Source organism: Hylaeus anthracinus, unplaced genomic scaffold, assembly GCF_026225885.1.
Source record: "Hylaeus anthracinus isolate JK02 unplaced genomic scaffold, UHH_iyHylAnth1.0_haploid 12001, whole genome shotgun sequence".
Classification (NCBI taxonomy): domain Eukaryota; kingdom Metazoa; phylum Arthropoda; class Insecta; order Hymenoptera; family Colletidae; genus Hylaeus; species Hylaeus anthracinus.
Window position 1 is genome coordinate 13,257,108 of NW_026534348.1, and position 24,867 is coordinate 13,281,974.

The window sequence follows — 24,867 nt, forward strand, 5'->3', positions numbered from 1 at the left end:
CGATTCGATAAGTACTCAAACAGAACCAAATATGTGAATAATATTCGAATAGAGCCGTTAGTATGCAAATAATTACATTTTCATGCATTCTCTGAAGACTTCATAAGCTTATAAAGATCTCATTTTTAAGTAAAATAATTGTTGCAAGTAATCTTGAAATTTTTTTGGTAAACGAAATGTTTAGACCAACGTTAAACTAAATATTCTTTACCTTAATCAATAACAAAATATGTAATATCATAAAAACAAATATATAACCAGTCCCGTAAATATTCGCATCATCTATGTCTATTGAATACACTTGTCTAAGTGAATCAATAGGTTTGATGTTTCCAAATAAGTTTTTCATTATAAATATATACACGTGTAAAGTTTCCTCATGTATATATTTATAATAAGAGATTTATTTGGAAATGTTACAACTATCATTTAATTCAGACATTCTGATAAATAAATTATCCTGACTTAGAGAAGTGACTGTTTGAATATAACACAAATTGTCATAAAAAAACGATGCAAAAATAAAACATACAGAACACGGGAAAAATAGTAGAGATGCTTTATGTTTCATTGATGTCGTTTTTTATTACTTAATTTGTATTAGATGTACATATTAGTGTTTTCGCTATTACAGATGCACTACATTTTACTATTCTGAAAATGATTGAGTTACGGTTAAAAACGTATAATTTACTGGTTTAACATCTCGTTTATCCAGAGAAGTTTTTCAAATATATATGTTAATTAATGAACACTTACGTTAATAATTGCTCACCCAAGCAATTTATGTGGATATAAAACATGGATTTATGTCTGGGAGATCCACTGTTTTTAACCTTGTAGAATATAGTAATTGCGTTTTATCTACCGTACTCCAGACAAGTATGCAAATTGACACTATTTTTATCGACATTAAGAACACATTTGACGAGGTTCACCACGCAATGTTAATTTTGAAACTTTTTCCTTAACGACAATGTTGTTTCTAATCATCTCCTGAACCACCCTTTTCAAGGACCTCCAACATTTTTGGGACACCTTGTATACGCCCTTTTGTAATCTGAATCTAATCTTGGAGGACGAATATATGAAGGATGAGTGTAGTGATGTCAGAGTGCATGCAGCGTGAATGAAAAGACTGCAGAATGTAAGAATGTGTGTGAGAGGGCGAATGTCCTAAGCCTTTAGTCCTAAGGTTTAGTTGAAAACATAAGATGCGCGGACGGTTGGTCAGGGAACAATCGGAAGAGGACAGTCAGTCGATCGCGACAAACCGAGAAACACCGTTATTTTTATTCCTTACTTTAATTAAATATTTTTCGTTCTATTCAATACTGGCTTTATTCACTTTCCCCTCATCCTCACTAAAAATAGAATCCCACATATATACATCCTTCGCGGACAAAGTATTAATAACAGTAAAAATTTCACAAACTCGAAAGTCAGGGTAGCGAAATAACACTCTCGGTTGTTAAAACGTATGAAATTTATTTCTACATATCTGTTGTCACAAGCTTGCCTCCGAAACTCGTCCCTCGAGCCTTTCCTCGAACTCGAGGCTCGAGACCGACGATTATCGTCAAAAAGAGATCCAAGCGTTGTAGTCGGCCAAACGAACGCCCGACATGTAACTGCAGTCACCAGCATTTTCGCGGGCGCGTGTGCATGCAGCCAGCGCAATTAAAAGTTTCCACCAGCGATACCGCCTCGGGTAATTTCCTGAACGCGCGCGCTCGCCGCTAATTCCATTATTTCGAATTTCCACGCGGAATGGGCTGCCCAGAGGGATCACCCGCGTTGTTTCCCGGAAAGACAACCAACCTAACGAGCGACGAATTCACGTCTGCCTGAGCACCCCTCCCCGCGCCTGACGATGAAAAATGCGCCGAGAAGAGGAATGTTTCCCGCAGCAAACACAATGTAGTTTTGTATGAGAAAATTATCGTTCAAAGAGGGCGGTCTCTAGACTCTTCCGGCTACAAAGAGCAGTCCTTTAGAGCAAAGCTTCTTAAAGAGGATAATTAACAATCTCGCAAAAAGCAGATCCATTTTGGGGAATATTGAACAAGGTATTGGATTTTCTATTTTGTATCTTCAGTGAAAAAAATTGAGAGTTTGTATTAACATTTTATCTTAAGTCTTCGCGTTGAAATACCTTAAAGTTTCAAAAAATGTTTAAAATCATAAAATATATTTCTTATAATTACGAAATATCAGAAATATTAGATTGGTTTGTAATCACCCTTTGTAAAGGTGAAGTATTAGAGCCCAATATCTTATTTCTTTTAATTATGAGATTACTTTCTCTGTATACAAAAAATATACCTGTTTTGTAATTATCACTATGAATTAAAACTTATTTCAAATCGCACACTAGACTATTTCTCTGGCCTAAATTAGTTGCAATCACTTTTTCATTTTTGGCAACTCATTGGCTCCCCTTCGATGCAAAGAGCGGCAAGACTTTTATCTGGATACAAATTTAAAATTACGAACATCATCAATATCATTTGCTCGGTTATTCGCTTAACGGAATAAAATTATATTTGATGTTGAACGAATAAAAATTTATCTAAACGACGAACGAATCGATATACGTTGTTATATAAATAAAATTTTGCTCATCTCTTATTAGATACTCCAATTCACTTCCAAAAGAGCTGATGCTTGCATGCAAGTTCTCCTTTTTTTAATTTTGGTAAATGAATTTTGACACTTTCATGTGTCCAACGAAATGGTTGAACGAATTTTCCAAAACAGTCCCCTAGGATTGGTGTAGGAATTTCTAACGAGTTCGAAGGCAAGAGAAGCGACAATTCGGACGCTCGCAATAATTTACATTGTTCGTGCTATGACACAAATGAAACCCACGCCTGAATTTCGCGGATAATAAATTTACATGGAATCTTTGTACACAAGTGAATCATCTGGGATCAGTCTATAGCCGAGAAGTCCTCTTCGCGTGGCATATTCTTGATCTTCGGGGATTGGAGGAGGGGGTGATCCACGTGGGTCTCCGTAGATCGAAGGAGACTCGGACTGAGTACCTTTCGTTCCTCTCGTTTCACTTCTCGAAATCGCTGCCTGCGCGCCAAAGTGATCGGTTCGCTACCGATAAAACGCGAACACGATTAGGATTTCTCGCTCGAATTGTGAACCATGGACCACACCGGAATGCAATGTTGTTCGCTGAAAATTAACAGAAATCTTCAATTAATCCTAGAGTAGAATGTAGATAGGTATATCAAGGTAAAACGTAGTTATGAAGAATATTTATGAAAATTCTCATTGTTATTTTCTCCACGGTACCTTTACTTTAACAGAGTTATAAACTTCATGAATACGTTTCTATTGTATTTTTCGATACGATGTGCTGCTTTGCGTTTTCGAACTTAACGCTTCCGAATATATTTGTAACCGAGATATTAATCAACTTTTTGTGTTACTATTATTTAACCCTTTGCACTCGAGGCCATATTTTCTGGTATCTGCCAGCAACTCGAAATGTTTCTTAGCATTTTATTACCATGAATTCTAAGCTATATGCCACCTTTATACCATAAGTCACCTTTACCTCGCAGACAATCATTTTATCGAGACTTCAAGCTCCAAGTGAAACCTGATGGTGACTGAGAGTCACCTCTCGAGTGCAAAGGGTTAAAAATCTAAAGCTGAAGCTAAAACACTTGAATAACAATATATATTGAATCGAGTTGTCCATTGACGTACCTGCGTCATCACGCGTTTACGTCTCTACACCACTGAGGTTCCCAGTGCTCTGACAACATCCCTGACTCCTTTTGGGCAGAAACAAGCAGCGATACAAAAGCGAGGCGATCACGGCTCCGCTGAATGGCGCCAACCAGAAAATCCAATGGTGGCTCCAGTAACCGTTCCAAATGGCAGGACCCAGGGTTCTGGCGGGATTTAGACTGCACCCCGTGTAGGGGATGAACACGAAGCACAGCACAGTGACGCACAACCCGAATCTTATGGGCGCCGAGTCGGTGTTGCTGGAGTTTCGATGGTCCCAGAGACCGCAGGCGAAAAATACCAGGATCGCAGTAGCGATCGTCTCCGCCACGAAACCCTGAAGAGGGCTCAGACCTTTGTGAATCTCCGTCATGCAGAACGAGTCAGCGTCGTCAAGCGTTGTAGCATACATCAATTCGACCGGAGTCATCGCCTGTAAAGAAGGAGGAGAACGATCTAGTTAGACGAATGTTTCATTGAGTCGATTGAGATGTTAGTCGTAAGTGTTTGATACCTTCAGCAAACCGTAGCCTATCAGTGAACCGAAACACTGGGCGGCAATGTAGAGCACGGACATGGGCAGAGATTTTTTCCCTAGAATCAACGCGGCCAGCGTTATCGCGGGATTAATGTGAGCTCCGCTAATATGCCCGATGCACTAAAAACAAAGTTACAAATAAATGATTACGTGATGATTTAACACCAATACTATCAGGCTGATCAATTTCACTTATATACTTTGTGCATCTTTTTAAAATTGTTGGATTATCGACAAGGTTTTGGTGAAAAATATAATAGAGAACTAGGTACGCATTAAGGTCGATTCAGACTATACGACACGGACCGTCACGTTCCGGCAACGACACGTACCGGCACCGACGCGACAAAAGAGACGCGTTTTAATAGAACTATTCACACTATTCGCGTTGACGGAACGTTCAGGTCGGTGTCTGCTAAGTGTGAATAGTTCCATTAAAACGCGTCTCTTTTGTCGCGTCGATGCCGGTACGTGTCGTTGCCGGAACGTGACGGTCCGTGTCGTATAGTCTGAATAGACCTTTAATCGATTGGTTTACTCCTCGAAAATATCAGCCTATAAGGGATGATGAGAAATTTGTTTATAGTTATAGTTCATTCATAAGATGCCTAGTTTCGAAACTACAAATTGAAAAGTGAAAAGTTCGTTGCAAAAATTGAATTGTAGGAAATTGATCTTCCAAGTTTTCAATTTTTATCTCTGAAACTAAACTTCGTATGAATGAACTGTAAATATAAAAAAGTTTCGTTTCGTCATTTCTTAGAAGGTGATATTTTTTTTAAAATTCGATCGTCTGTTAAGTATAAATGTACCGTGCAACTTTTAATGAATAAATTTCCCTCTAATGCGTTCACTGGTTGCATAGTTTTCGAAAGTTATTTCATTTTGCCAACTCCCGTTTTCCGTATTTTTGAACGAATTTACCGATGAATATTTCTGTGCAAGCACCAGCGTTCTTCTGCTATGCACCGGCTATTAAAATTCCTACGCTCGAGTCTCAGACCGCATAAGCAGATGGCCTCACGATAATTTGAAAAATCGAAATATATGAAGAGTTTTGCGTTTGCAGTACCGTAAAAATAAACGTGACCCTTTACCTGGATAGCGATCATTACGGCAAGGCCAAAGGTTAAGGAGATTTGCACCACGGTCGGCGTAAATCCCATACTTCCAATGCACCCAGTGCATCCTATAAAAACCAGGATCGCGGTGCCGATCACCTCCGCCAAACCAATCATCAACGTGTCCCATCCACTCGCATTTTCAGACATCAGGTTGCTCAGCCCTGAAACAAAGAGTGAATGTTGTTGAAGCTTAAATGTATGATCGAGCAAAACGGCCATTTTTAAGAAAATAGGCTAGAAAAGTTGTGAAAGGGATATTCATGGATTGGAAAGTGCTCGTATGAGGAGTAAAATTAAAAGAGAATATTATTAAAGTTTCTTAATAGAGTTTGTATATATATTTCTTGTAAATATTTTTGTAAACAAACATTCTGTACATTTCCCTTGGTCTAACGATACCGTGTCCTTTTCAGCTATTTCTCCATATTTTTCCGTTCCCTTTTTTTTCCATGCTTTCCTCGTTTCGTATACTGTCAATTTTTACAATATTTCGTGTTCACTGATAGGAAAAAAATACGCAAACAAAGATCGAACACGCATCATGTTTGCGTGCGGCTATGCTGCGTTGTTGCTGCATTCGTTGCTTGTTACGTTTGCTTACAAAAACAAGTCTACTTGTAAAAAACAACTGAAATGTTTACTCGTCATTCCATTTAGCACTTGTCCATATTAAATAACAATCAAAACTTTACAGTCTTAAAAACAAGCATTAATTTATTTCAGACGTTCCGAATCTATAATTTGAGTCACCCTCGGCATCTGTAAATATTATAATTATACCTCATTGTTAACACTTGCGTCGGTATCCTGTTTTCATTTTAATCAGTGTACTTTGATATTTACTTTGATCAAACGTTATAGCGATAAAGAACTTATCTTTGCAAGATTACAACATTAAATAAAGCTACGAGCTATAAATACATGTTTCTTGTTAACTAGAACGTTTAATGTGTATACAAACAACACTTTAAACTTTTTCTACCTAGATATCGATGAAACCGACTAATCGAGGTCCCACTGTATCTTTAATAAATGTAGATGTACAAACACTTGTCTCACATAATCCAACAGGATGGAAAGAAAGGTATCATAACTGGATGAGGTTAGACGGATGTCAAAGTTCATTTGAATACAAATGGCAGAGACGTGGCCACTCCAGGAACGAGCAAGACTAAGGGACACGTCTTTATTTTTACCCACTGAATGCATAATCGAGTGGAAGCCAAGAGGCGAAGGTTCGACCGTGAATATTAGAACCTGGTTTCATCGTCGTTTGATGCTCGACCCGGTTTCGCGCGGAATAATATCGCAGACAGCACGTGCGAGATTTCCGTGGCGCGAAACCACGCTCGATCGGTTGCAATTTTCTTAATTACGTCGGAGGGCCTCCGACTCCGACTCATTAAGGTAACCACGAACGTGCACGCTCGATCGATGGCGCTTCCAGATGGAATCGGGAACGGGGGCGCGCGAAATTTCCTCGCGCTCCTTTTCCAGCGGTATATTTTATCACGGGCACGCGATTGGTTACGAAAAATAGGAACACACTGCTTTTCGCGAAGAATTCAGCGTTCACAATTGGCATCTGTAGACCGAGAGAGCGTTGTTTGTATAAACATTAATGCAACGAAATGAGAGTTACATATTTATGTTTAAACTGAAGTTATGAATAATTAAATGTGAAGACAGAGAATTAATTTCTACATCTAATAACTGTCAAGTACACTTGTAATCAATTATATCGAAAGTGATCACAGGTATGAAAATAATTATGAAGTAGAACAACGTGTTATTTGGAATAATAGTTCAAATAATATCATTTTAAAAGTATCCAGGTTTTTATATAACATGTCATACAGTATCATTTATGTTTTATTAACTCTTTGAGTGCTTTGAGTTGAGTGATTTAAAATTTTTCAATCTCCTGCTTGTGACCTAATTATTATTTCAATAGTTTTATTGCTACATTTATTACGCCCACATACTAAGATTCATTAATTTACGAGTTATATGTTTTACATTTTGATATTTTTAATAAAATAATTAATTTTGAAACGAACACCAAAGTAAGAAGTATTTCAAATCCAGAACAAAAGCTTTGCTCTAAAAGACCAAAGTCTCGAAGAAACAGTACTCTATATGTGTGGACATTTGGATTACGATCAAATATTAATCCAGATAACAGAATCCCTTGTCTACTCGTTGAGACTTGGAAGACTCTCTCGTGTTCAATTATAACGACTCTCTATTTTAAACTAACTTCGGACTCTCGCATTCGTGGTGTGCAAAAGTGTCTCCAGCCGGCACTCAGCTCTCGCCATTGACGCGTCAAAGTGTATCTTGCGAATTGTCTGAACGTGGAGACCAAGCACATGGCAACTCTTCCAACAAACAAGGTCTGGAAGTTCAACCGGCTCGTGGTACTTTTGCTCGTGAACTTTCGCCTAGCAACTTTGTCGACCACGCGTCGAATACGATTACAGATCGTGTAAGCTGACAGTGTTAAGGGTCAAGCACAATTTGCATGAAAGTTGGACCACCCCAGGTCCGTCGTTCGGTGAAGTGGCGCTCGAGATGGAAACCTCATACTAGGCGCATACTATTGACTTTCCGTCAACTGAACTGTTCAGTCGAATCAAACGCTGCCAAATCTCGAGCGAGACACGATGAAATACTGGAAAGGAAGTTTCTTATTTGTGCAATAAGGGCTACCTTAAAATCAGCGGAACAGTTTTCTTGGACAACGCTCAACTGAAAATAATTTAGACCGATTTCTTGTGTCATCAATGTATTAGATCGTCCTACAAGTTCAACCCCATTAATTCTTCTGCTACTCGAATCAATATGTGAAACGTAGCTTTAAGTGTTATAAAATGAAGCAATCTCTTTCGTTTTACAATATTTTCCTACTTTTCTGACACAGTCATTATATCGACACTATAAAATAATGCTTCAAATGAATGAAAAGAATTGTTGAGTAATTGCTCAACTCAACAGTGGCTTTACGTTAAGAAAGAACAGAAGGAACGACGAATAGGAAAGTTTTATCATCTTTTTGCTGAAATTTGTCGACGCTTCGACTTCGACGTTCCCATTGGACCGTTCGCAACCTCGATTCGTAATGATTCTCTTCTGTTTATCGCGAATACGAGCGTTAATCTCGGGTCACGGTTACGTATGCGTGCGCCAGAAATGATAAAAAGAGTATCCATGATGAAGTAATCAATACAGAGGTCAAATCGCACGCGATACTTTAACGAGTCGAGTAGTTTCTAGATAAATTTGACGAACGTATCGTGACGAATACGAATACGTATAAATCTGGATTTGTAACTTTTTCCCGTTCTAAAATGGTTTATTAATAGGTTGACAATCGCATTATTCATGTATGGTGAAAGAACTTTTCACTAAGGAACTAACCCAGTTAATTCTGAAGTTTTATTATATTACTACTAAAGGAAATGAATCTAGACAAGATTTGTAAATTTCATGAGGTTATAAATATAAATATTCTACAAATATTAGATTACATAGTTTCCAAATCCACAAAAACAAAATTTGTTCTCGTTGAAACTTTCAGTAGTATTATCCGGGCAGTCAACGGATCAAAAACAGAAATTATTCTAAATATCTACATCTAATATCTATCTAAAATCATTATTTATGGAATTTCCTCATGAGCCACATTCTTTACAGAAATTGTGTTATGTTTTCAAAAGTTTTCTTGCTATCTGACCTGAGCAAGAGGCTATATAATTATAGCTTAACAAAACTTCATCTGTGAATGATAGTAATTGTGCAAGAATCGTATTCTTTAGATAACGTTTGCCATTAACGGTCGCTTGTTCACACAGCATTATTTTATAATTTGATTATAAGTTCTTTCACAACCGCTCGGATTATCATTTGAACTTTATATTTACTTTAAGCAAGTACAAGTATAACTTTATACATTTTTAATTATTCTAATTGTTGTTTCTATTATCGCACGTTTAACACCAATCGTGACTTTCGGGATCGACTAAGACTTTCAAGAGTAATCAACACCTCAGGACTTATCGCAAGACTTAAAAACTGATCACGACTCTCACGACTGATCAGGGCTTTCTACACCAATCGAGACTTTCAATACCTTCTTGCATCGAATAATGATCAATGCAAAGCGAATCGTTAGAGCGTTGAAAGTTTTTAATGTCTGGAATAATTTTTCTTTGGCACTTCTACGTCATTAATACTGCAAGACAACTTTAAGACTTTGAGTATACAGAACAAAAATCATCAATATCGTTCAAACAGCTGTAACATCAACAATTTTCGATATTTTAATAAATTTTTCAAGTAACATTTAAATATCATCGAAAACTGCAACGTGTACCCACTAAAAAATATAACCGATTTTATGTAAAATAACACAGTTAGACAAGACAGAAGTAAAATACTATAACCAATGTGAAGTTTCTTTTACGGTACTTTCTAATGCTATACCGTAGTGTCAAAATGACCGAATGACATGCAGAAATATACGAGAAATGTGCATCGCTCGCACACATATGCTCGTAAGTATTAATATTAGTTATCGAAGTCAAAGTTAGTCAAATCGAAGACGATTCATCATCGATTAGCTTCACCATGCTACTTACTATTCCTACTATGATTCCTACGAGATACTGAATCTCAATCACATCAGTCACGGTAGTTCTTCTCGAGGTTTCAAGGTCATGTCGTTAAGGAACATTGAACTTGTGTTTATAGGTATTCTGCGTGAGAACAACTGTCACAGTTGTTCTCACTTATATATATATATATATATATAAGAATATACGGCACCTTGAAAATTGTAATGTGTGCACAACTTGAGAGTCAAGAAAGTATATGCCCTTATCTTTCAAAGCGATTCACAAATTTAACTGCATATACGTGCGCAATTGATTACTGGGGCAGGTCGATTCTAAAGCGAGTTTTTAACAAAATCGACATTTTCGTATTTTATTGCCATTCACGCGGAAAAAGGCATCAAAACTGTGTCGTCCCAATACTCTGGACTGTTGGACATGTAATCCACGTAACGTGACAACATTTCAACCCTTAAACTTGGGGGTGAACCACTCCTAACTTTGGACCACCCCTGCTCAGCTCAGGGGGCAGTTTTCGAAACGGGATCTTTTCGGCATTCATCCTTAACGTATTGAGAACAAACTTGGTGAATTTCATCGTCCTCCGATGTGTGGAAGTGCTCCGTTACGAAGGGGGTTGAAAATTTACGAGCTGTTCCATCCCCCCAAAGGGTGCCTATGGGGAGCACGGTATGGACGATGGCATTTTCTGGATCAGAGGAGTCCAGAGAATACGTTGAGTCCAAAATCGAGACCGTCGTCGAAAAATTATGGATTTTAGAGGGGGAGGGGGGTTATGGGGGGTGGGTTTGTCCGAGAGGGATTTCAAGGGGTGCATTTTGTAGAGGGCATCAAGGAGAGTCGCCCTAAATTTTTTTTGTAATTTTTTCAACCCCTTCCGACACCTCTGGCACCTTTAGAAGTGACGTTTTTTGACGCCCCCCTCTTTAAAGGGGTGAATTAACCCCTTCACATCAACCCTCGCCAATGCAACTTTGCACACGCCCAGAAGACACCTGAAGACTATTCCTCACGAAGTTTCACCGAAACCTCGGTTGAAAACTCTCATAATTATGAGCATTTAAAACAGTGTGCCGCTAATTTTGTCCAGTAGTTTATTTTCTATGATGGGATCAAAAAGGTTCCAATCTGACGAAGAAAATTTATTTCTGTTGAAAGAATCCACGTAGAAAAATAAGGCAATCCTTAAAAGGTATAAAAGGTATTATTATCTATCCTCTGTTACGTACAGAGACTTCACTCTGTTTCGTTATTTCCATCAAACCTCTCCTCCGTGATATTTGTTCTTTCGAGCGGATGTGGCCGCGGCCCTTCGATAAAGTTTTTACTAAGAAACTAGGGCGTGTCGCGGGATTGTCTTCCACGAAAAATAGGAGCTACGTGCCGCTACGCATCTCCGCGTACGGCAGCATAGATTTCATAAGAATCAACTCCCACTACCGCTTTTTTTTAACAAAATCTAGAGTATATAAACCGATGCGTCTCGGGGGCTCATTTCTTGAGGACACGTTGTAGTTCAGTCGCGATATATCTTAAACCCGCGAGACAAGATCGGGAAGAATCCCCTTCGAGCAAGTAAAGCAAAGTTCGGGTGATAGTAATCGAGAAGAAATAAAACGCAAACCGTGTTACCTCGTCGTTAGATCGGGAAGGATTCCCTTCGAACACATTTTGAAACATATTTGGTAAATACCTTATTCAATGGTAAACGTGACCCCCGCATTTTCAACTCGGTGCGTAACCCTGAGAGTAGGAATTAGTTCCGCAATACATACAGCAACATTTGTATAGTCCTAATTAAACCTTTGAATACATACATAGTTTAGTAGAGTAATCCTAACTATTTTCTTTGAGTACCTATCCTATTGAATTATTAAATTAAAGAGACTCACAGCAATACACCTTTACCGCTCGAGGTGTATTGCATAGTAGAAGTTACGAGGCCCCAACTAACAATCCTAGTGGCAACCCTACGTTAGCCATACGTAGGCGTGCCCACAACTTTCCAACCTCCTAGTGGCAACCCTACGTTAGCCATACGTAGGTGCGTCCACGAACGCACAACCCCGTTAACAAAATTGTCCAAACGACAACTATCCTCTGCAACGCGGCCGAAACAAGACTCACAGCCCTCGGCTCGTAACACCTCAATAAATCTGTGTAAACAAAAATCCGGTTTGTACTTGAATGACCCTCGTATTATACATTTAATGGGTAAATTCGAGCCCCAGGCTACATTGGTTCAACTTGTATAGTGTCTTGTACTGCTCGTTGTTACTAAGTTGTCATTAGGAAAACGAAGAAGCGTGGTATCTATTTTCGGCCGCAACGAGGCTTTTGACATGCTGCAATCAGTTTGATTCGCAAACATCAATGAACGATCACTGTCGCTCTCGACGGGACGGATTCGCTAATGGAAATTGCGCGGGACACGTGTTGGCTTCTAATTATATCCGGCCGACACACGGTTAATCACGAGAACTCGGCCGTAATTCTAGGGCAAACGTGCTTTGGCATATCGTGTCGTGCGTTGCGGAAACGCGTCGATGATCGTGTACGTCTGCATACTTACGTATACGTGCCAACGCCTAGCAGAGATTTAGGGGTGAAGCTGATTCAAAGCAAGTAATCGATAAACAGAGGTGACATAGACGGAAATTGCGTACATTTCTGGATAAAAAGATACTAAGTTGGTCTTGTTGTACGTATACTACCGGCCATTAATTTCTATTAATTTCCTATATCTTTTGTTTTTATTTTATTTTTTCTTTGCTTTTTTTTTATTTTATTACTGACAGTTCAATGGAAGTGAAGTACTCATAATAAATATTTTATTCTTTACTGAAGCTCTTGTATAAATTCCTTGAAATATCGAATTTTCTGTAGACATGTTAGACAAGCGATAACATTCGTTATTCACTGCATTGCGTTTTAGATCACACACTCAATTGTTTTCTACAAGTTGTTATTAATTTAGAAAAGACTCTTGGTGATTTACAGAACACACAAAGTTGAAAGCCTCGAAAGGAAGCGTCTTCCAGTTATATCACACCTCCCCAATTCATTCAAATGTAATCAGCGATTGCTTCATTATTACATAAAAACGTGATACGAAGAAGCGCGATAATATCGAGCAAAAGTAAGTTACAAAACGTTCTATCCATAACGTAATACGCATTTTTCAGAAATAAGGAAGTGCCTAGAAATTTATGAATGATAGTGCAAGGTATAAGGAGTCAAACGTCTATCCTTTCAAATGTGTGATGGCTTCCGTTCTTAAGATTCTATCTCCATACCTTAATTACAAATCAAATTACGGCGTACAGGCGTTGCCGGCAATTACGATGAAAGTTACTAGTCGTAATTAAGGATCGAGAAAGTAATGGACAACGATCAACGTTTAGAAAACAGTGAAAGGTTTCGTTTAGTTTGAAGAGCGGCAAAAGTCGTAGTTATCCTCTAATTTCCACGGGTAATTAAAAACTCCTTAGCGTGCCTCGGCTCGCCATCTATGAAAAAACGCGGTACGATTAATTTTCCATATCGTTGCTCGATAAAGAAGGAAATTGATTGATTCAAATAATTACTTGTTTGCTAAATAATTTGTCTAACTCATTAGGTTATAGGACCTTAGTACAACACTATCTCAGGTATAACTATGTTGGGTATCTTATTGAACATTTATAAAGAAATATAAAGAGGCATATTAAAATTCACAATATAAAAAGCAAAGAATAGTTTAAAAATGCAATATCCCTAAATGAATACTATTGAGCCTACTATAACTTCAAAATTAATTTCTGTTGTGGGGAAACAAATACAAGCGGCATTAAAGATTAGGAGGACCAACTGACAATTGGAAACAAAATAGTGATGATTTTCAATTATTTTACGTCGTAGGTGTGGAGACTTCGTTAATTATGTTCATTATATAATTCTATTTAATTTTCGCACGAACAAATTTCTTTAGACAATTTCTCTTTGAGATAGTATGCAAAAGGAAATAAAGCACGGTGAACGGAAACTTTTTGCAGCCACTGGATATATGTATTTACTTCTTCAGTTTCATCTCGGCATCGACGTAAATCATACGCAAATACTCGGTAATTACACTTGTAGAAAGTATACATTGGAAAGGATCGTACTTTCAGAATTCAACAAAGTATTTCGAGAAGAACTGTATCTGATACAAACCAAAACAATACAAGCTTCTCGAATTAATGGCTCCCGTCGAGAGAACAGAGTAGAAAGCTCGCGTGAATTCAATTTCCGTTTCCCCACAATTTAGTCGCTCTACGGGCCGTATAGTTCGGTATTCGACGAGAGCACGCGTGAAAGCTTCCAAGATCGAGGACTGCTCCTTACTCGAGCGTTTCACGCTCTAATTAACGTCCCATCTGTACTTTCCGCGGCACGTTCACTCGAGCATCTCCTCGTATCGCGAATTCCCCGAATTCCAGAAAAAAAAAGACTACCTGGATCTTAATTGAATCGCGCGAAAGTAATTTCGAACCAGCATTGCGTAAACACGCCTTCCATCGAAGCTTCCCGAAATACCGAAAAAGACGACGGAATTTGTTTTGGAGTATTTGCAAATTCATGTATGTACTATGTACTATTATTCATGTACATTTATAATTTAAAAACTTTGTACATGTTATATTAAGAAAAAAAGACAAGCTTGTATTTATTAACGAGAACTTGAATAATATATGTCTCAAGAATGAAAATTCCACATCCTTGAATGTAAAGTTCGCCGTAGTTCTCCTGTGCTCCACGTAACGAGTTATGTCAACACTATAATCCATCTGTTATTAATCGAGAACACACGTGTGGTTGTCAATCATTAATCATCTATTAAAACAAGCACGTCAAACTTATTTTTGCCCAAAGGCCATGGGAGTCATTGGTGACCAGAACATTAAGCATACAACGATTCTTTCAAATACGTAAAAATATAGTTTTAAACATTATCACTGTCAATAGAAACATTAAAAAATAACAAAAATATTATTAGATTATTAAATATTTGTACTTTTCATATTAAAATTTGAATAAGTGGCAGTAAATGGAATTGTAGCAACCAACGTGTTAAGAAAACGTATCTAAAGAGATGTCTTTCGTTAATCTGCATACGAAATCTACAATCTGACCACGTGTATCGTTTTCTCCAAACGATAAGCAAATGAATCGTAAAATTAAGGGGGCATTTCACTGTGAACGCACAAAAAAAGCATATTTTTAATAATTTTTTTCTCGGTAACTATTGCATAAAATTGAATGTATTTTCCCCTTAAAGGTATGATTAAGGAAAGTAAATAAAAAATTTTTTTTTGGTACAAAATATTTCGTCATTTATTTACAAAATTATATGCATGTGTGCAAACAAAAAGTTATCCGCTGACGCAGGTGATTTTGGCTTTCCTAGTAATCTGAAACAGAAAATCGAAATAGTTCATTAAACTATGTCGTCACACCTATGGTCGGAACCTCCACTTATATATTTCATCAAAAATAAACAAAATGGCAGCGTTTCTTGTGAAAGAGAAAAAAAAACACTTTTTTTTGTACCGTAAATCAGTTGAAATTGTAAGTAAAAATCAAAATATCAACTACTTGGAGGTTCCAACCATAGGTGTGACGACATAGTTTAATAAACTTTTTCGATTTTCTGTTTCAGATTACCAGGAGACCCAAAATCACCTGCGCCAGCGGATAACTTTTTTCTTTTGCACACATGCATATTATTTTATAAATAAATGACGAAATATTTTTTACCAAAAAAAAATTTTTTTATTTACTTTCTTTAATCATACCTTTAAGGGGAAAATACATTCAATTTTATGTAATAGTTCCTGAGAAAAAAATTATTAAAAATATGCTTTTTTGTGCGTTCACAGTGAAATGCTCCCTTAATCTTCCAAACTGCACATACCATATAGTATCGTTCGCGGACACGCCGAGTTAAGAGTAAATAAAGTGTCGGGAGCACACGTGCACAGCGGTCGTTGCAATCGTGATAGTGGGTCAAGTTCGCGGTGAACGCCCGGAAACCGGTCACCAAAACGACATCATTCCTCTCGTTCTGCTCAGGCCTACGTTTCTCGCGCGATCCACGGGGTTAACGGTGCTTACTCGACCATCTACCCGTAGATGATTCAGCGTCAATGCAAAAATGCTAATTCATACACGACTATATTTAAGGGGATATTCTTCTATTTTTACCAGTTTCGAATAAGGAATAAACGATAAGCAACTATTCATTAATTATTTATTAAATAAAAATTGCACCATTATATCTACAATGAAACTATGTTTCACGTTGAAGAAATAAAAACTTGTCCGATTGATTGCTCAATCGAATGAACGTGCTCCTGATTAATTGTTTTTGTTTCGTTAATTCTGTGTAATTACTTAAATTGTTACATATAACGAGTTTTTATTTACTATTTATTCAAATGAGTTTCTTTCGATCCTTGCCTTGCGCATAATTGAAGAAATCCGTCCGGCTTTCTAGACAAAGTGCTCTCCACGACAATTAACGTAATTAACGTAATTAGTATAGTCACGTGAACGCTACACTAGAGGGAGCCGAGATTCGCTGCCAGATTTCGTCGAAATGAAAACATGTTCTCAGAAAGTAGAGAACCATAATACACCTTTATGGGACAAGATAAGTGCACTAACCTAACTGACTAACCTTGTAACACCTGATCGACCAGTTCGATTAAAATCTGGACACATGAACTTGACAGTTCACCGAAGTGAATGACCTACTTAGTGATGCGTTACATTTCCTTTGAAGCCCAAGTTAAATTTTTAACGTATTCGCGTACCTGAGTTGGGCCCAGTACATAAGTATTTTTACTGTTTTATTTGAATGTTGCTTTTTTCAATTTCAGAACTTACCTACCAATTTATTCAAATTAATTTTCTTTATTATACCATTCTTCTTCATAATTTTTTTTTTATCCAAGAAATTGTCTAATATAATTTTTAGCTATTCCTAACAGAAGAAATAAATGAACAAATTTCTTTGATTAATTCTTCATTAAAAAATGTATAAAATTGATAAAATATAATGGATCGAATGTTTGAATGAAAATTTAAAATTGCAGAAATTAGGACAATATGATTCGTGACTACATGTATATCCTTTTTGTGTCAACAATTTTTTCGAAGATGCATTAAAAGTATACGGAAAACTACAGAAGCGAATATTCAACCGCACAGCTCGACGTCAGTTGCTATATTTCGTATCACCGTCTCCAAGTTTTACGTATTTTCGTCTGAAAGTACATCGAATTAGCTACTACGCAGTTACATAAGATCTTTCGTATATACTAGCACAAACGTATACTTTAGCAGCATACAATAAATAACTCACAAGCAGATAAAAATGGACGATGTTTATCTCTAGCTTAAATGCAGTGCTATACTACTTATGCAGAACGCTTCGAAGGACGTATACATCGAGTCGTATATCTTAAATAAATTTCAGATGGCCAAGTTAAAGTTCTCAGGTAATATTACGAATATTATCCACTTTAAGAGAATTGTGAAATCCCAAAAACTGAAAGTTTGCACATTTCTGACTAATAATAAGCATAATTCCTTAAAGGTGTCCACTGCTAGTGCTTCTACCTTACTTGTATTTATCTAATTGCAAGTTACGTTTGGGGTCAGGTAAATCATCCTGGAGTAACCATGCTACCTTTTTTACTAGAAATGATCTGGTTGGATATGACAAACCTCAGTCGACAAATATAGTAAAACCTTGATCATTTGAATTAATTGAGGCGACAGGTCACTCGGATTAGGCCATAATGTGGATAAACACTTAAACTACCGAGGTCAACGCGCGCTAATTATACATACAACTATATCGTTGTAATTAGAGGGAGAAGGAACGAAAAATTAATTTTCTAATAAAATATTTCCTCAAAAATTAGAATGAAAACATTGTTATTAATTCAGTGTCTTTGGAAAGAAGTTTAAAGTACATCAGTCAAATTGGTAATTTTGGTAGTTTTAATGTTAATAAACCAAAAGATAGGTTTATTTCAGTGCTTGGTTTCTGAAACACGTTCGAATGTTATTATTTAATTATACATGTATCGAGGATCACCATCCATACCATTGGCAAGATTTTGGCAACAATACAGTGAACTCGTCATCTCTCGCTCGAGTTTTTTACGGTAACATAACTAGTCAAGTGCTTTTTTAAGGATTGTAGATATATGTTTCTTGAAAGATTTCTTTTTGCAACTTAGAATCTAATGAATACAAATAAGAACTGTTTACACGTCTCTCAAGTTGCCAACAGGTTTCAATGCTCTCAATGTTCTCGATCGGAACCTGAATATTGTGCAAGGTGGTATTGTATAAATGGTATATATACGTGAAATGTATTTTTTCCTTTGGCAGCGATTTTATGAGTCATCTTTCGTATAACGTTTAAGAGGATGAACGCGCATCTCGTTGATATTCTTCTGTCGAGGCATCGGTGTCGTACAGTATAAAAGAAGAATGCTCGATTCGAGGAAACAGACTCGGCTTTTGATATACATAGTAATAAATGAATGCCAGTTACATTATAACACATTACAAATATTAAGAGTTAATAATTAATATAATTATAAACAATTGACGATAAGACAAATTAAAATTAATGTTATCAGCCTGCTTATTCGAGCACAGACAAAACGACATTCCATACGCACCAACCTACTATATGTTTACTGTTCCCGCCACTCCACTAAGTAGAATGGCAAATTTAGCATAACTCAGTGCTCTACAAACTTAACTGGACTCTCCTGATCAAAGGTCTTGCCATTGGATCAGCTAGGTTCCGTATCGGTTGCAACAATGTTACACTGCTCAGCAAACGGACCTGTCCGTTAAACATCAAACCGAATGGAAACTTTTGAATTGCCACGTTGCATGGAAATTTCTTCGTTCTCCTCGTCGATGAGTTTGTTCCCCTCAATGGAGAGCGTTTCCCGGGACGGAAAGAAAGTTTCACGCGAAAGTATCTAGAACGTGGAAAACGAGAGAAACGGCATCACGTGGCACGTTTATCCATTCGATATCGCGAGCAAACGAAATTACTCTTTCGTCCGCGATGACCGTGTACGTTTCCAGCCCACAAAGGACATTGTTTCGCGCCATTTGCATTCCCCGTCTGCGCCCACGATTCGCCGGCAACCTGTTACATTAGCGAAGTAGAGCATTCGTGAGAATCGTGCACCCAGGGTGGGGTCTGCAAATTGCCAAGCACAATTGTCGCGATAGATCATTATCGTCTGATGGAAATGGCGCGTCGTGCTCCTTATTTCTCGTAGCAGGTGTGTTCGTTGCTGTCCAGGCTGGCCTCTCCAAGGGGAATCGCTCTTTACGTCTCCAATTCTCCAATTACCGTGTAGCTAATCGACGGGTCGCTGACTATTGCGATCTCGACGATTAGCGCAATTAGGTGGTCTTGGGCAGGGCCGAATCAAGGCATGCGCTTTCGCGGACAAATATATATTTTTCTTTGTTTATTTAGTTGTTCATTTGCGGGATCCCGACCGTCCCGTGCGGTCTTCTTCGGGAAACACTAGACATAACGCTAGGCTTACGGAGTGTCGCCATTTTGACCTACATTTTGTTAATATCACAGGGAAAATTGCAGAAACCATTTACATTTCTTTTGTCAACCACCTTGCTTGTTTTTATTCATATAAAGAGACAAGAATATACTCAAATTCGTTATGTTTAAGCCTTCTAATTTGATTCGACTTCGACCATAAAAGCATTACTTCAGTAACAGAAATCTGATAAGAAATACTTGTAAACTTATCATTAAGAAGAGACAATACTAAACAATTTTTTTTTGTTTCATTTCGCAAAAGATACACATTTCGAGAATATTATGTCAAATATTGAAAAAGATATGTCTAGTATCGCTAAAATTATAACCTTGAATATGGAGCAGTATCAACCGCTCGACCAAAGGCTACTGAAACTTTAACACTAAATCTACCACGCTCGGTCGAATAACCGTTTTCAAACTTTATGAACTTATAAAATACATGAATTGTACACAATTATTTCATCTATTATTCAATTCAGTTATACGTAAAATAATTTTGCATTTAATTTGAAAAAGGTGTTTTCAAGACTAGCCATTTGTTCCATCACGGTAGAAATAGTTATAAATGAACGTCGGTAAGTTTACTGTTAAAGTCTCGATTAAAGGACCAAGTTCGAGAAACACTTCTGTTAGATTTGAATTAAGCTCGATTAAGTTTAACTGAAAATGAATTTATAATAAAACCGAAAATACAGAAGACTATGCAACCATTTAAACTCAATTTAGATTAGGTTTCAAATCATGCCTCGATTAAAGGACTAAGTTCGAGAAACACTTCTATTGGATTTGAATTAGGTTTAATTATAAGTCACGTTTGAACTAGCTTCACCTTACTCGAAATTTTCAAAGTTCAGTACCTTGTTTTAGGAACGACCTGGACAATGGTAATCACGGTTCCGGTGTCTCTAAAAGTTCCACCGAAGTTCAGGCTGCAAACTGACTGGCCAGGTAGCGTGTCTGAACTGAACTTTTCGAGGAGATGAAGGTATCCAGGGAAGCCAAAGGCGACTGGTGTGTTTATTCGACTTGGAATGAACGGCACTGTTTCATTATTCTGGCGTTTACCAACTGGTTGTCATTAAGTGGTGGAACTGGCAATGGCTGTTTGTTAGCGTAATGCTAATTACTTCGAACGGTACACGCCTTGCACCGTGTAAAAAGGATAGACAATTTATATCTATTTTCCGAGCGAGCTGCTTTCCTTATTACGCATTATTAAACTGTATAACTTTTTATGAATACTACCGTTAGGGAGATCCGTGTAGTAAAAGCGTGAACGATAGAAAACCACAAACAGAATTTAATATAGAAAGTAGAAATCGTGAATTCGTTTGTTCTTCAGAATAACTTATTTGGATTATATAGATAATGATTCTCTATTGATCAATCGGGACAATGACGTATTATTCCATTTATTTATAGATTGCTTTTTTAAATATCGACATACTTATATCATTTTCGAAACTTGAATTTATTTGTACAATTTTGAAAAGATGAAAATAAATTTTGTTTACTCTGTATATATAATTTATAATTTTGTTAAAAATAAAACTTTATAATTAATTCGATGAAAATTGTAAATTGTGTATACTCGAAGAGATCGTTGAACTGAATAAATATATCTCATTGCTCTGATCGGACAAAAGCAACATGAAATTATCAGTAGCAACACTAATAGAAAGAAATCAGGTTTACATCCATAACACTCTGTTACAACAAGATATTACAATGTCATTGACCACTGGTTTCGAATCCGATCTAAATTGATTATCAATGACATCATGTTTTTCTTCCTGTGAGCGTATAATCTGTGTACACGTAATCTAAATCAAACGAGCAAACAAGACTTGTCTTTTGGATAAGAAATAACAGAAGTTCTTTTCAATTCACGATACAAAGCGTATGCTCTCGATGATCGTTGATATTGACATACTTTTTCCCATATCAGTGGAATCAATGCGTGTATGAGATAGAGGTAACAGATAACCAATTGCACATGTCTGACTTCCAGAACGTCTTTAGTTTGGTTTGTTGCTCTTCAGAGGGTTCTTAACCAGTTTCGTCTGACCTAGTATAACCTACTTTCAAGGTAAGTAGTAAGAAGAATTTCTATTTCAACGTCGTCTTGCAGAAAAATCTTTAATTAACAATGCATAGATATTAGTGAAATTACCTAACAGGTTTTAAGATAAACGAAAATGTGTTTCACTTGATAAATAACGTATTCAATTGTCTATTTGCATTTTCCTCGGTTCAGAATAAAATATTTCCTATATTCCCAAAATGTAATTTTTTATCAAATATTACGTTTTGTACTCCTAAGATATTATGAACACTCGATGCATTGACTTTAACGTGTATTATAGAGGTCAGGATACTAATCAACTTTTACAAATTAAATAATTGAGGGTCTCCTATAATTTTCAAGGTAAACATGAAAAATGAAAGTACTTATGCATAGATATGGATCACTTCCTCAATTCAATACACGTGTACATTAGTGTACATGTGTATTTTTATGAGAAAGCGTAGAGGGGAGGATTTCCGCCCGAATAATTGTAACGAAGCATGTATCGTTATAATATCAATGACAACAATAATATTATTAAAGAATTATTTGTTTGCTTGTAGTTTAAAATAGAATTCTTCTGCACGAATTATAGCCATGTATACTTCACTACATGATTCTTTATCTTTATAGAAGGTGCTCAAAATGAGTACCTTTTACCCAAACACAAACCAGTAAAGATTGTCTCATAGAGTTTTCCAATTTATAAAATGTTCCAAATGTAACTTCAATGTGAAAAATGTGTGTTGACTAAACAAATGGTTCAAGTGACCCCAAAAATACAAATCCAGATACATAAATCTGGGAAAGAAGCAGACCATGCAATGGCTGTTGTATGAGCTATCCATCTATTGGAAAATCGTTCGTTTAAGAGCTGTATGGCTACGCGATTGAAATATGGCGGTGCACCGTCACCCATAAACAACATTCGACGTACATCTAATGGGACTTCTTCGAATAACTCATGCAATTGATTACTCATGAAATTGACGTAAGATTGACCTGTTAATCTCTCATCAAAGAATACACTCCGATTATATTGTCACCAATTATTCGTGCACATATATTTACACTGAATTGTTGTTGAAGCCTGAAGGAGGTCTTTTGTTCGTGTCCTCAAACAGTCCGACGCCGAATGAGTCAAAACCACACGAAATTGGACAAATATAAAGTATCCGTGTTCTGGCTGGGGCAACGACGAGCATACTCTCTACAATCATTATATCTCTATTTAAAAAAACCGTTTTCTAATTTTCTGTGAAATTATCTAACTTTTTTTAAAAGAATTATTATATTTTCCATGTGTATTTCTTTTTTTCCCTTTATGGTTCCAGTCATATCCATACTCAGATTAAAAACGAAACTACATGCAATTCTGTTATTTTATATCATAACAACTGCATTTAAAAAACTATGAAAATTAGGACAACGTAATTTTTTCAATGCAATGCAGACACCATATTTGTAAAATAAAGTAACATCGCTTAATAAGGAAATGTATTCCTGCCTTTGAAATCGTGGAAAGTTTAGAAAAGCTATGTTCATGATTGTTTAACTGAAAGAAACGTTGTTTTAGGGTTTCAGAGAAGAAGACTTCCTGAAGACGTCCCCCTCCTCCGACAAAACAAAGTGAAACGCCCTCAACGGACAAATTTCTTCGAGAACTTTGAGCGATACGGCAATTTGTCGAACATCCGGAGGCATTTGCTTGACAATGGATATCGCAACTGGCGAGCACTATGCGTATATTGTTATCTCGTTTTTCACGGTAATGTGATATCTGTTGCATCTGGTTGAACATGAACGCAAATCGCACCATGGTGGATAAACATAATATTATTCTTGTTCTTTTTTTCATGATACATCCTCACTAAATATCAAATCCATACTCACTAAATATTACATTTCTTAAATAAAAAATATAGAAAGATCTTGTAATAATTCTCTCATCATTCATATACTTGATACTTTCTACGTGTACTAATAATTTTGTAATTGACCGTATTTGCTTTCGCGGTGCAGCTTTGACACGCCGAAATCTCCGGTAACCCGATTTCCTGAAATGCGAGCCACGTTGCGTACTTTCTTTCTCTTTCACTGCAGAAAATGGGAAGCTAGCCTTGCTGACGTTCGCCTTTCTACTTTGCTCGATCGCGTTGAAAGACGAGCCGAGCATTTGCTTCATCTGCTCCTTTCTTGGCGCTTATAAGAGCAATAACCTAGTACAGGATCTTTTAACTGGCTACTTGACTCTGTTCGACTGTCTCTTGCGCCTCTTAGGTGGCAAATATTGAGACGAGTCGACTTTCTATTGCTATGAGATTATGATTCTTAAACCAAATAGTTCCCTAAGAAACATATTGAAAAATGATAGGTGTACTCACAAGGCGATTTAAGCTTCTCTTTGGCAGCTTGTATGCTGGAACTCGACCTGAGCGTGATGCCGATACTTCGCGACTTCCCCACAGAATTTTCCGTGACACCGTTCGACGTTATTATCGAGACACCGCTTTGCTCCATATCAACGAGATTTATCGGTGTCGATCTCACCACCACTGAAACAAATGCCATATCATTCGTATTAAGTACAGTTGCGGAAAGTTACCGTTCGCGAACAACGTTTTATCTAAATTTCGATTCCACAAAACGTACTAGGTGTACAATTAGTTTCCTAAACGAATCATTCTTGATAACGTGGTATGGAAGAAACAGTGGTCCGAGGCAGGAAAAGGGTCATTAACCATCACCAAAGTTAAATTGCACCCTAAAGTGTTTTGCTGTCTGATGGAATTACAAAGGGACGCTTTGTTATAAATCTTTCTAGAAAACCAGACGATTAACCCATTCACCGGCAGGCAAATTTAGAGCATCTTGCTCTGGGTGCCAAGATATATAATTAATATGTTGTAACCGTATCGTCTAAGTTATTATTATTATAATAAAAAGTGATATTAAATATATTTATTACACTATGTTGAATTATGAAGTGAATATTCTCCATATGCGTTTATCAGACGTCACATGTAATTTAAAATTATTTACAACTCCCAAAACAATTTTGTCTGTATTCTTTGGAGCCCTAGCTTTGAATGAATTCACTTTTCAACAATTTTTTA

At 37.0% G+C, this 24,867-nt stretch overlaps 1 protein-coding gene across 1 annotated transcript; it reads right to left on the reverse strand.

Annotated features, from left to right (window-relative positions):
- Positions 1 to 1,468: 1,468 nt before the first annotated feature.
- Positions 1,469 to 24,337, reverse strand: LOC128891464 (aquaporin AQPcic-like). Its single transcript, XM_054150962.1, has 5 exons — positions 24,136 to 24,337; positions 5,389 to 5,576; positions 4,268 to 4,411; positions 3,730 to 4,186; positions 1,469 to 3,189 (listed from the first exon to the last, which is right to left on the reverse strand). The coding sequence occupies exons 1-4, from the start codon at positions 24,320 to 24,322 to the stop codon at positions 3,746 to 3,748; spliced, it is 960 nt and encodes a 319-aa protein (XP_054006937.1). The 5' UTR covers positions 24,323 to 24,337; the 3' UTR covers positions 1,469 to 3,189; positions 3,730 to 3,745.
- Positions 24,338 to 24,867: the final 530 nt, after the last annotated feature.